This window comes from Ambystoma mexicanum, chromosome 4q (genome assembly GCF_040938575.1).
Source record: "Ambystoma mexicanum isolate Mex_15411 chromosome 4q, UKY_AmexF1_1, whole genome shotgun sequence".
NCBI classification, from domain to species: Eukaryota; Metazoa; Chordata; class Amphibia; order Caudata; family Ambystomatidae; genus Ambystoma; species Ambystoma mexicanum.
Window position 1 is genome coordinate 231,107,106 of NC_090928.1, and position 14,098 is coordinate 231,121,203.

Sequence of the window (14,098 nt, forward strand, 5' to 3'; positions counted from 1 at the left end):
TCTTCGTAACTGCATATCAGCCCCTTGGCCTTCTGACCTCCATCGCCTGGTTCGCATCAGCCCTGAAAGAACTGTTCCTTCTCGTACCCAGTCTTGCTCCGATTGTTCCTGTGTGCAGCACCTTTTATTCACCTGAACGGGAGTCTTAACAAGTGGCAGGTGTATATAGTTAGGATTACGTGCCTGACTCTGCCTGGCCTCATTACAGGACAGAGCTATTGCAAGTCATCTTCCTCAGTGCAGTAGTGTGGTCAATGTAACGTGGGGAGGAATTATGGGAGCTGGAGTTTCCCATAAAATAAGCAGGGATAGGGGCTAGATGGGTTGTGGAAATGGGGGATACCATGTCTCGCCATCGGGTGCTTCTCCCCCAATCCCCAAGGACCCCGACCCAGGTGATCCTCCCTCACTTGTCCATCCCCAGGGTTGGATTCCAAAAGCGATGGCCTTTCTCTGGCCACCTGAGTGTGGGATCCCCGGGGACAAGGCTGTGAAACACCCTCTGGGTTTTCAAAAGAGGAAAACACATACTTACCTCTGGTATAATTGTTGTAAAACATATAAACCATCACCGACTACATCAACAGCAGAGGTTGATCAGTGGGGTCTCGGAACTTGAGTGGATTACTCAATACACTCAAGTGCTCGAAGCATACGGAGGATGACCCACATCAGTGGGTAGAGGAAACCACCTATCCTTGGAAGGGATTGATTGACATAAAAGATCTAGAAGATGCGATAAAAAAATTGAAAAATTCCCCCGCGTTCGGACCCGACGGTCTTTCCAATATTCATCTGAAAAAAGATCCAAAAAATTGGGCGATAATAATTAACAACTTATTTAAGCAGATTGTGAGTCAAAAGAAAATACCAGGAGTGTGTATAAAAAAGGGAAACGGGACGATCCGAAGAATAACCGTCCCATACCCCTATTAGCAATAATAGGGAAGATATTTGCTGCAGAACTTCAACGGAATTTATCTAGCTGGGCAGATAAAAACATCACATCATTGGCCCACGACAATCGGGATTCACCAAGAGAACCAGCACAGATTTGAATCTCTTTATTCTAACTATGCTTAAAACGAAGGCTGTAAAATCTAACGGAGAAGTGCACTTCGCATTCGTAGATCTTAGTCAAGCATTCAACATGGTACATAGGAGGAAACTATGGGATAAATTGAAAAAGTGAAGTGCCCTGAAGATATTCTCAATCCAATAAGAACACTACATCAAAACACCTCAACCCAAATCCGATTGGTCAACAAAGGAGCTCTAACAACATAAATTGCAATAAAAAGGAGTAAACCAAGGGGGCCCCGCTGGCCACCACTCCTTTTAAGCTATATATTGCGGATCTTCCCAAAATAACAAACATCCTCCAAAGCTCAACGAACAGGAAGTGGCAATAATTTGCTATACCAATGACATAGTATTAATTGACAAAACAAGAATAGGACTGTAGCGTCTGTTAAACAACTTACAGATATAAATGACATCTAATAACTGGTGATAAACACCGATAAATCAAAAATCGTCACAATTGGAGGAAGCAGAAAACCATTAATAAAAAAATTTAAATGGCAAATTGGGGGTGACCAATTGGACACAGTTTCCGAGATTCGTTACCTAGGAGTAAGGTTTAATACCTCTAGCATCGAAAGTAAATGGGAAGAACTATTCTCAAAAGCAAAGATGCTAAGCTTGCAGGGTAGCATCATATCAGAAAATCTTCCTCAGTTCCATTAAGAATGTTTTACTCCCAGAAAGTCCTTCCATCACTAACATATGGAATTGAAGCCAGGGTGAACTTAAAGTATGATATCTGGCCAAAACTAGAAAGCATCTTTTGGAAGACCATACTAAAACTGCCAAAAAATGTTCCAATGGTTGCAATAAGAGCCGAACTATGCCTGGAGTCCCTGGAAGTAATGATGAAATGGAAATCATTAAGTTTACTGAGGAAAATAAGTGAAGTAAAACCGGCAGAAGGTTACAGAATATTGTTGGAAAATGGGAAAGAAAAAACTGCTTCCCTTTTAAAAACAATTGGAAAAATGAATGGCATAACATTTTTGTAGATCTGGAATCAGCTTTTAACGAATTGACAACTAATCCAAATTGTGTGAAAGAGAAACTCCTGAGAGCTGACTGGATTTTGACAAGAGAGGCAAAAATGGCCCTTAAAAGCTGCAGGAATATGGCAAATGAACATCGGAAAAGAAACGCTATGCCTGAATATCTATCTAAATTCCCCTCTAGCCATCATAGAGAAAGACTAATGAAAATCAGGTTGGATGTGTATCCAACTAACGATTATAAGAATCGGACAGGCAAAAGAGGGGTTAATGATGAAGTGTAGATTTTGCCAAAGTGAAAACCAAATGGAAACAACATTCCACCTTTTACTGGAATGTGGCGCAGAAGACAAAATGAGAAAATAAATGCTTCCAGCCCATATGTTCCCTTCAACAGCAAAAAGTAAGGAGGAATGGTGGGATTATTTCTAAGAAGGACACAACCACAAGTTCACATGCCAGGGCATAAACTTTTTAGAGAATATCCTTAAAAAAAAGGAGGAGGCGGCCAATACTGAGGTAATAGCTGAGGATGGACTCAACAACTGATACGTTGAAAATGTGAACTGTTTCAAATTTGGATGGAGGAATTTTAATGGGAACGAATGTGATAAAAGTTTAACAATGTAAAACTAAAATGTCACAATAAAAAAAAGAAAAAATACTATCACCAGCACAAGCCTATTAAAATCTAACTACATAGATTTCATTCTGGCGAGACACATTGTGGCTCCTGTGACTTATGGGCATAAGCCTCATTCACCTTAGGGTTTGAATTTGTGATCTGGTTCCATCATTGACTGCATCTAAAATACTTACCTGCTTTAGCTAACAAAGTTATTTGATGTACATTTCAACCTATGGTGACTGTATATATTGGTATAATGTGTGCTGTGCGATAATACTACCTGTTAGATTAATTTTGCAGTGTGTCCAGAAGGCCTATAATAATTAACTATTGTTATACTTGAATATCTAAATTTAAAAATTGTGTGCTATACTGTGTGGACTCATTGAGGGCTCCTGACCCCACTTGCACTCTCCTTAGAATAAGCATTGACTGCTCATCCTTGACTGGGCTTGGGCAAATCTCTCAGACCTCCCTGTTCAATATAATTAGGGTGGCATCCTAAAATCCATCCACCTGGCCAGATTCTAGAAATCCATCTCAACACTCCCAATTCTTTTCTCTACATGAGCCGCCTGCGACGCAATTTGCAGTGTCATCCCTGCCTTCTGTTGCGCCCTCGTAGTGGGTCACATGGAAAAGAATCATAATCTTGGATCCTATGATTGTGTTCATAGCAGCTTCTGGAAGTATGCAAACCGAAACACAGTCCTGAACAGTCTTCCCTGGGTCTTCTGATCCTCATCCGGCTGCTTGTTCTCTCTGTTGGGGCCCTGGCAGTGTGTGCAGCCCCCACGCCCCATCCCCTTGACTGCAAAATATACGTCAGTGGGTTCATAACCAACTCTGCATCCACCTGATCCTGGGCTTCTGTTCATCGAACTTGGGTCCAGAGCTCTTCTGGTGGGTCCCACTTGGGCCCCCAGGGCTGGATTGATGGCTGCCGCATCATTCCCTTCTTCGGACTGTAAGTAAGACTTGTTTACCTTTCCATTATAATGTCCTGTTGAATCTAATGGATAAGCTTTCTGAACTTTAGGAACTCCCAAAGGTACCACTGACTTACTTACCAGTAAACTTCCAATTTAAATTACTCAATTCACTCATTTGATGCGTTGGACTGTATATAGGATTGTACTGATATTTACTTGATTTATTCTGCTGGTTTCGTTGAGAGTAGGGCCTTTTCTTGACACTTTACTGTGCTTTAAACTATACTGTAACCAACCTAAAATACTTACTTTAATGTTTGTTTCTTACTACATGGCTTAGTAACACTGAAAGATATATACTCTTGATTACAAAGTGGACTGTTCTGCAGTCAGAAAACCGTAAATAACTGCGAAATGAACTTTTACATCCAAAAGGTATACATTTCCACAGTGACTTAAGAGGAACTTTCAGTATCAGCCCCATGGGCCAATTCCGAGAGGTCACCCTATTCTGATGCACAGAGACAAACACTACTGTGCAGCCAAACTATCTGGGTAGTGTGACTGAACAGCAAGGCTTAGATTTAGGAGGGCGTGACAGGAGGAAGGGTTCACAGATGAGTAACACAAATATTTCTTGCCACTATGCATACACACACCTTTTGGTGCTCTGCCAAGAGCACTAACGCTTTACCTTCTACTTTCTAAACGAAGTTACTAATACTTTTCAAGGTACAGTAGTGGACTGAAGCAAGTGAATAAAGAAAATAGAATCAGGTAGGTAATCAAGACTTTGAGAACTAATAGGTTGGGAAGAAAGAAGTTAGCGCACACACCATACAAACCCTTAGAACCAAGGTTCTAACTTAAAAAGTAGTTCTCTAGCTAGAAAAGCAGCGGCCAACTGCCCTTAGAATAACAGGTCCCAATATGTCTTTTCAGACCACGAGTCTCCGTTAGGAAATTGAGCAATTGGTGTGAGTCAATAAGTAGTTGTAAGTGTTTCAAAGTTCAAGAGGAAAGTATTTAAAATACCCTTTTCCCCAATCCATCCACTTTAGGGGAGACCCCGGGGAGGATACCAGGTGAGAACACTACTTTTCAAAGTTACGCAAGAGAGAGACAGGGCTAGGACTTTACATCCACCGTTTTGGCCCCCCATGTCTATGGAGACAGGGGGGCAAAACAGGTATGTTTTCTCACCCCCTGTAATTTGATTAACTCAGGGACCACTGTAGGAGTTCCTGAAATTGCCGGGCCTTCCAAATTCGTGTCTTGGCTTCATTGGAGGAAGCCCGGGGTCGCAGGTGCAGAGGTCAATTCAGAAATCCGGTGCTTGGGTCGGGCAACTTCATAGTTCTGTGCTCCGATGGACCAGATTCTGGATAGCGGGACACTCCGGACACACCAACTTGGAGGTCAACACTTCTTTAACGACCGCAGATGATTCGCAAGACGCGACACAGGTGGCAAGTAGCGATGGCAACTTGTTCAAAATGGCAGAAGACAATACTCGTCGCTACAAGCTGGTCCTACAAGGCCCCTCACTGTGGTGGAATTGCACCTTCAGGGAAATGCTTCTTATTGTGTAAGCTGAGGTACTGCAGAGTTCCATGGTTTAATTCTGGTAGGCAGCCATTATAGCAAAGTAGCCCAGGAGACATCTGACTAGCCCACAAGAAGGTTACGTGAAGGTTCTGAGCGCTTCCAGCAGCTGGATCTTTGAGCATAAGTCGGACTGGTTGTTCCAGAGGTCGACGCACAGATGAAGATTTGCATAGAGACAGGACTTTGCTGGGCAAGTGAATAAAGGGCTGCTGGCGATCTACCAACGATGAGTTCCAGGTCTTCCACAGACTGCTCTTGGCTACGATTTATCGACCAGTGTTCTGGTTGAGCCGTGTCAGGCTCGTTATCTGAAGTGTGGCAGCGGACAGTGATCTTCCGATACACATCTTCCTGAAAACTCCCAGGAAGACAGCACAACCTGCCACTCAAGGGTACCAGCAGCCATCTGCACTGACAGTCTCATGCTCCTTTTGAGATTCAACTGAATCTCACTCTTCAATTGCAACCGCACTGACCATAGTAACACGTATATAGAACACATGCCTTGATAAAGAACCAGGAAGGTTCAAAACACATGTTTGCTGGATCTTGAATTAAAATCACATGTACTAATCAACTCACCTAGTCAGGATCAATTGATCTCAAGCCATTCACATGAAATCAATTGCTCACCCAGCACCAATGTGATTTGGGTTTTTTCCCTCGTTTTTGTCTAAACCCAACCCGAGACGTAAGGGCACTGCCTCTTTCGAACCTCATCACAGGCAGCAGCATCACCACATTAACCCTACAGATCAGCGATGTGGCCTAGACATTCTAGTGCCCTATCCATGTTCTTAAGTCTCCGGGGACAAAACCAGGAGCTAAATAGCTCCCAGCAATTTCAAAGCCTGGGTTGTGAGGATAAAAAGAGACTAATTCTCAATGTTAACCTATGGCGGACAAGCAGACCCAAATACTTTGCGTTTACTTACCCCCTTACTCGGATGAGTCGCAGGAGGTTGGATTTCCTATGATTGGTTCCAGTGAGAGGTGCCCAGGAGCTGCAGGTGCAAGGATTCTTCCGGTCAGGTTCAAGAGCAGAGTGCAACCCTTGGCGATGGAGAAACGTAAGTTTCACCAATGCAACCATCTTCAGGACACTTCACAGGACGAAGGAAGAAGACCTCTAGCGACGGCCACTGAACACAGATGATGGCAGGCGTCCTTCCAGTCGTGACTGTGGACGTCCTTCCAGAACAGGATCCCTTGAAGCTGGGGTGCGGATACTCGTCAGAAAGGTAACTTGTACCACAAGTAGGTGACCACCAAAGTTCAAGAAGCAAATACGAAACAGTGACGGTTCTAAGCGAGGTAGCACAATGAAGAGCCTGAAAGTCCAACGGCTGGATCCTTGGGAACACGCTGAGACTGGTTGGTCTCACCAATCCAGGGGTTGAAACTCCGCACAGGTCCTTTACAGATCAGGTTGTCCAAAAGGGCTTCACTGGGCTAGACGCAGGAAGGGATGGCAGTCCTCTTCAGGGGTCGTCTTTGGATCTTCAGTTGGATGTTCTTCTATGAGGGATTCTTGGCTCAAATGCCTATTTGGAAAAATGGCTGCAGGAGTCTCTTATCCAAAATCCAGCCTGCAAGCAAGTCCAAGCCCACCAATGGTAAGTATATGTGCCAAACAGCCAGTAGTTGTCCAATCAGGGACAACTATTGGTTTCTTTCATGCCTAACATCCAGACTCTCTGGCACCAAAGATGTGGAGTGGGACCAGTCCCACCCACTTCGCAGGCCAAGCAAACAAAGGCAGCACTAGTCCAAGAAAGCAGCAGCTTTCCACGATGAATGCATGACCTTATATAGAATTTCCTTACGTGACAAGGCAGGAAGAAGGCCAAACAACAATAGGGCCAAAGAACAAGTGAAAATCTTGCGGCGTGGCCATTTTAACACAAAATGGTAAAAATATATCTGCTGCCATCAGCTTGTCGTTAGGCACATATAAAAGTAAGCAAACAAATCCCAAGTGTAAAAATCTAGGGTGATACAAAAGTATCCCAACTGCACTGCATTGTAAGATGCTGTGTAAAATTTTTAAAAGTTACAAAAGGTAAAAAAATGTAAAACTTCACTTTCGGTGTAATGGAAAATAAAATGGCATTCAGAGATTACGCTGGATTTACCTTTAAGGAATTAACAGAGAAATTGCCTATTCTGGTTGCTGAGGGTTGTTTGTATCAAAAGAAAAGGCACCCGTGTCCTAGCCAAAAGGGTCAGAGATGAGGAGACTGAGGAAAAGGCATAAAAAAAAAAGAAAAAAAAAAAAGCTCAGGTCATGTGTTTCTTTCCAAGTGTTCCATGGACTTTTACTTAGTTACAACTTTACAAAAATGGGTCAAACGTTTTTGTTGAGTAAGGCCCTGTTATACTGCTGGCAATTAAACTTTGTGTAGGATGTAAACAACATATGTTCTGTCCCAATTATGCTGGTACTAGCATGGATTAATCGAAAGTGAAACATGAGTTTACAGGATGCCCTTCCCAAATCACCCAAAGCAATTTTCCATTAGTATGACAAGTAACACAAACGTATAACAAACATATAACTTTGCAAAAACCATTGGTGAGATTTGGGGCTATTTTCTGATGAGGCTATATAATGGCCCACGACCACTGTGATACATACTTTTGATAGATGCTTTATATTGGATTAACAAACATTACCTGTCAGTATCACCATACACAACCCGAGCACCCCATTTCTTTGTATCATTCACTAATTTGATAGCTCGCTCCAGCGTCTCTCTGGCTTTGTGGATTATACTATCACCAATCTACAAAAAACAAAAAGGAAACATGCATTAGACCAGTTTCATCGGAAAACAAAGAAGAGGCCGGGCACATGGCAAGGTTTAGGCAATGCATTTCAAAGGTGATGTACATTCTGATATGCTCCCCTGTACTACTAGATTCAAATCATTTACAACTTTATGAGGCACTGGTGAGCAATGCTGCACCTTCCCAAACCTTGGAAAATAAGCAATCTAAGAAATCAAAGTTCAATGGTCCCAGGCATTTGCTTCTATTAGTTAACTTCATTGTAGGTTAGGTCTGTTTAGCACCTACAGAAGAATGGGTGACAATCGAAATACAGTCACCATTTGTTTTTTATAGCCTCTTTTTATTAACATTTTCATATTAAAACAATTGCACAAAACATCAACAACTTGCACAATGCGAGTTCTCCCATCCTGCTCCTCTGAATCAGTTACTCCCCCATCTCAAGTGCCCTCCACATCGTCCAACCCATTCCCTCTTCAACCGTCCGTCTCCCCTTTACCCCACACTTTCCTCCCACTTCTCACAGATTTTCAAGTATTTCCCTTGCACCGCTCTCGTACAGTATGTGATTTCTTCCATACTGCGACAGTGCTCCATACCTACTTCCCAGCTGGTGATAGTCGAAGTGTCTCCGGACCACACTTGACTGCCAGGTCCCATTTAATCACCATTGCTGCAATTACTTTTTTAAATAAAAACATTTGATTGTTTTTGGTAACAAAAGAAAAACAAAAACATACAGCCCCGTACAATGGGGTAACCAATACTTCCCTTTCCCGCCCGCCAGTAGTTCCATGCCATGACCCATACGAAGGAGCCTTTTAGCAAATCTGGACACATTGCTACATTAATGTCACATAAACTGGTTCCCTTGCAAGTCCTTGGCTGTTAGCACGTCTGTCTATACAGGTTACTATTCAGTGTGCATCTTCCTATTATTGCCATACTTTCTGAGCTTTCTCAGGACATCCCCTGGCTGTATACACTCTTTTTTCCATTGCAATACAAATGTCCACGTCCGTGATCCATTGCTCATAGCTCGGTGCCGCTTCAGAGCCCCAAAGTTGCGCTATGTTTCTCTTGAGTATTGCAGTGGTGGTGGATAAAAACACTTTTTCGTAACGTGTTAGCTCGATGTCCTCTTCTATCCCCAACAGTAGTTGTTTTGGGCTTGTGTGGATCCTCTTGCCCATTACCCTTGATAGTTCATTACAGCACTGCTGCCAGTACTGTTGAATGACGGCACATTCCCACAGTATGTGATAATAGGAGCCTTCCTCCCTCTTACATCTCAAACAGTGTGGGTCAGTGGTTTTCCCCCAATTGAATAATGCTAACCTCGGATAGTAAATTCTATGCAATATCTTCAGTTGAATTAATCTAAACCTGGAGGAGATAGCCGCCTCTCTAGGGAACATTAGTGCAGCTACCCATTCCTCTGGAAGTATAGCGCCCACATCCCTTTTCACTTTGCTTTCAAACTTGACAGTTTTTTCGTGGCGAAAGAAGTTATAGCACTATATAAGGTAGACGTGACTTTGTGTCTAATCATTTCTGGGAATGGGTTGCGTTCCAACGGGGTGTAGTCTGGCATGTCAATCATTTCAGGGAGATGGGCCTGTAACATGTTTAAGTGGCACATAATGGTACTGCTCATTAGAGGGAAGTGCGAAGGTGGTGGCTAAATCCTCGAATGGTATTTTGTTTTCTCTCACTACGTCCCCAATTCTCGTAATGCCTAGTTGGGACCATGAGTTCCATCTAAGGAGTTTGTTCACTTCCGGGAGGTGTCTATTGTTCCACAGTGGTTGTACTGGGTTTAGCTTTCCATCCCAATCTAAGTATTTGTGTGCATCTGTGCATATTAGGGTTGTATGTGTCAGCATCAATGGGGCAGTAGACCAGTCTTTTTTGCAATAAAGGTATTTCATGATGGGCCTTTCTTGTGGATTGGAATCCTGCATTCTGTTGTGCGGTAGTGTGGTGTCCCTGTGCAGTTTATCATTTACTGTTGCCATTTGACTGGCCCAGTAGTAAGTTTGTAGCCGGGGGAGTCCAATTCCGCCCTCCCATATGGATCTTTGTAGGGTAGTGAGTGCCAGTCGTGGGTGTCCCCAGTTCCAAAGCAATTTCCTGAGTGTTTGGTCTATTCTATGAAACTCACTGGGCGCTATGGTAGCGGAGCGTTTTGTAATATGTAAAGAAAGTGTGGGAGAGCCATCATTTTGAAAAGTGCAGCGCGTCCTAGTAGTGTGAGTAGTAGGGACATCTAGTGGCAGACATCATCTTTGAACCTTATTGTTATTGGAAGTAAGCTCTTGGACACAGTCTGTTAGCTTATGCGTAATTTGTATACTTAAGTACCCGAATTGCTCCTTTTCAACGCGGTAGGGGCAGTCATCTGGCACTGCGTTCTCCACTTGCTTCTCTGGGAACAATATGGATTTAGACCAGTTGACACGAAGGCTACTGAACATGCCGTACCTTTTTAATAGTTGCGTCACGACGGGACAGGAGTCTCGTGGGTCCTTTAGGTATACTAGCAGGTCATCTGCGTATAAAGACACCTTGTCCTCCCAGTCATCCGCCCACCTGAAGCCACGGCATGTTTGTGTGGATCTTAGTAGGATTGCTAAAGGTTCGATCGCTAAAGCGAAGATCAAAGCAGATAGGGGCAGCCTTGTCTCGTGCCCCCATCTAGCTGGAAAGGATTCGAAAGCCTTTTCAAAGTCTATGGCTAGCAAGGCCAGGGGGTCCTGCAGCCCAGGTAGTTTTTCTAGTGCTGTGTGCAGTTTGTATATATTCTGCCTAGTGGATCTCTGCGGCATGAACCCACACTGGCCTGGCCGTACCAGTGTGTGTATAACTTGCTGCAATCGGTTGGCCAATACCTTCGCAAGTATTTTAGCCTTGCAGTTTATAAGAGAGATGGGTCTATAGGAACTGCACTTGTCAGGTGGTTTATCCGCTTTTGGCAGAACTATTATTGTGGCTTTCCTGAGGTCTGGGGGGAGGCAACCTGTGAGGGAGTGTTGTAGTAGGCGTAGTAGGTTTGGGGAAATTACATTTGCACCTATTTATTTTCCATATTTCGACGTGGAAGCCGTTTGGGCCTGGGGTTTTCCCCGATTGGAGTTCTGACATTGCCTGGGTCATTTCTTCTTCGGTGATTTCTTGCTCTAGTAGGTTAAACTGTTGCACATTTACAGTAGGGAGAGTGATTTCTTCTAGGATTCCAGTCGATAGCGGTGAGGATGGTGCTCTGTACAGCTCTGCGTAGTACTTTGCGAACCTCTCCGCTATGTCCTGGTCTGTCACTAGTGGATCTGGTTCTTCCGTTATTAGTTTCCTGACTTGGGTGAGGCCCAAATCTCTACGTTCTAGCCATGCCAGTATTTTCCCCGCTTTGTCTTCTGTTTCGTATACCTTTGCCCGAATCGCTGCGTGTGCTTGTTTTGCGTTGTTTAAAGCTATGTGTTGCAGCTGTTTTTGTGCTAATTGTAGTGCGCGATTTGTTCCAGGTTGGTCATGGGTTATGTGATCAACCTCTGCGTTCTGTACCTTTGCTTCAGCTTCACGTATCGCTTCAAGATGTTTCTTTCTGTGGACTGTGGTCCAGGCTACGATTTCACCTCTTAGTACTGTCTTTACTGCCTCCCATAGCGTTATCGGGCTGTCTACCGAGTCAGTATTCATTTCAAAGTATGATTCAGTGACCTTTTGGATATGCTCCACCAGTTCTGGGAATCCTAGGTATTAGCCGTTTAATCTCCAGCTGGGTGGGGCGTTGATCTGTTGGTCTTAATCGTTATTGTGAGTGGGGAGTGATCCGATATACCTCTGGGGAGTAGTTGTGCTTCACATGCTTCATGTATGTTGCTTAATGGTAGGAAAAAATAGTCCAGCCTGGATAGTGAGGCGTGTGCTCCACAGTGATACGAGTATTCTCTTGTGATGGGATGTAGTGACCTCCATGTCTTGTAACCCCAGTGCATTAGTGAATGTAGCAAGCTTAGTGCGTACATCTGGGTTCTTGGACCTTACATGTGTTCTATCAAGGTCTACATTCATTACTTCATTGAAGTCTCCTCCAATTAGTGTTAGGTCTGCAGAGTTAGTAGCGAGTAGGGGCGTAATGTCATTGGTCAGAGGGGTTAGTAGATTGGGTGGTGCATATACTGCGGTCATGGATATGGTGCGTTCCCAGAGAGTTCCTGTCGTGTGTACAAATCTGCCTCCCGTGTCCTGTGTAACAGTATCGGGTATATAGGGGAGTCTTTTGTGTACTAGGATTAATACCCCTCAAGATCCCATTGTGAATCAGGCGTGTAACGCCAATCGGTAGTTTGTGCGTTTAAATAACGTACACTTTGTACCAGCGAGGCGTGTCTCCGTTAGGAAAGCTATGTCTGGGGAGTTACGGTTCAGTGCCTGTAGGACCAATCGCCTTTTAATGCTATTGCCGAGCCCGTTTACATTCCATGTCATGACTCGGATGATTCTATTTTTATTCACATTGGTGATCTCTGCATTTGAGCGGTGTATATATAATGATGGTGTAATGGGCATCTAAGGATGTTATGTGACTCAACAACCTGGTTAGGGATTGACCGTGCTCGTGCGTAGGGAGGTTTTTTGTCGAGACATGCTTACTCCATTGTTTTGCGTGGCTTATTAGCAAGGAAAGTATTACTATGTGCGTGTTGGAAATGGTGCGGTGCTTAACATAACTTTGATACCCCCACCCCATACTCCACCCAACTTGAAGCATCTGTCGCCCAATATAACAAATTAAACACCCTGTCCGAAAAGACAGTTAACTCATTAACTAATAACTGTTACCCAATTTTCTCTTCTCTGCTTGTTCTGGTACACCACTTGAACTGTCCCCAATCCTCTCGGAGCTCGGGGTCTTGGGTGGTGGCCCTTGGGGGCCCGCTGCTTACATCATGTTCCTTTGACGGATTTGACGCAAAGTGCAGACAGGGCGTCCTGTTGGCACCCGGTGGGCTCTCTCCATTGAAAAGAAATTGGAGAAGGATTTCGGTGCCGACAGGTCCACCAGCCAATGCTCAAGGAAGAGCTCCATAACTGGGCCCTTCTGTGTTTTCTGGCAGGCCCAGAATGCGAATGTTGTTGAGGCGTGATCTGCCCTCTCCCTCCTCGACCCGCACTTCCAAGGATTTTAGGCGTGTCATTGCCTGTGATAGCTGCTGGTGGACCCCGCCAAGGTCATCCTCCACACTCGAGACCCTCTGTTCTACGTCCCCTGTCCGAGAGGACAGCTTTTGGAGGTTGTGTTGGAGGAATGAGACCTCTGCTGAGATGCCATCCATTTTTTTTCTCCATTGAAGAGCGAGAGGTTGCAATGGCGGCCATCACATCTTTTAATGTCAAGTCTTCAGTCTCAGGAGGGGAGGCCGCCGGTAGTTCTACCTCCATCGTAACGGCGGGGGTGCTAGTTGCGTACTGGTCCATGGTGCTTTGCGTGGTTCCCATTTACGTTTTGTCTTTGCCCACAGTGTAATTTGACAGTGCACCAGGGGTGAGAGCCGCGTCGCAGGAGATGATATGGGCCCCTTGCTCTCACTTAGCGTGTGACCATTGGCAAGCTCTGCTTTCCACTACCAGTTTACTGGATGTTAGGCGTTCTCATTCCAATCCACGCCACCCCGGGTGGGCATCAGGCAACCGGGCTTCGTGTTTCTTCCCGCCTAATACCAAGCTTTTAACCACGGCCGCGCTGTGCTTATGGCGCCACCCACTGTGGGTTCCGCCTATCGCCCCCTCAACAGGTATATGGTGCCTTACCGAGTTCTCAGACGCGTGTGGGCGATGGACATATGTGTACCATGGGAGGTCACTTCCTTCCTCACAGGCGTGACATCAGGTGTCCTCTGGGCCACGGCAGAGTTATATGTCAGGATTTGGGGTCTGGACTATGCTGCTCTCCAGTCATACCAGCCTTTCCGGGCGCTCTAGCCCATGGTGGTACCTACTCCCCAGTTGCTGGAATGTGGGGCTCCGGTGAGTGCTTCGATAGCGACCTGGTATCCTCT

The 14,098-nt window shown here is 44.8% G+C and overlaps 1 protein-coding gene across 1 annotated transcript in view; it reads right to left on the reverse strand.

Moving 5' to 3' along the window:
* Positions 1-14,098, reverse strand: part of REV3L (REV3 like, DNA directed polymerase zeta catalytic subunit) — a 1,615,620-nt gene that overhangs the window by 138,040 nt on the left and 1,463,482 nt on the right. The window contains exon 26 of the mRNA XM_069607775.1: positions 7,923-8,032. Coding sequence (XP_069463876.1) covers positions 7,923-8,032 — 110 coding nt within the window. The remainder of the gene's footprint in view (positions 1-7,922; positions 8,033-14,098) is intronic.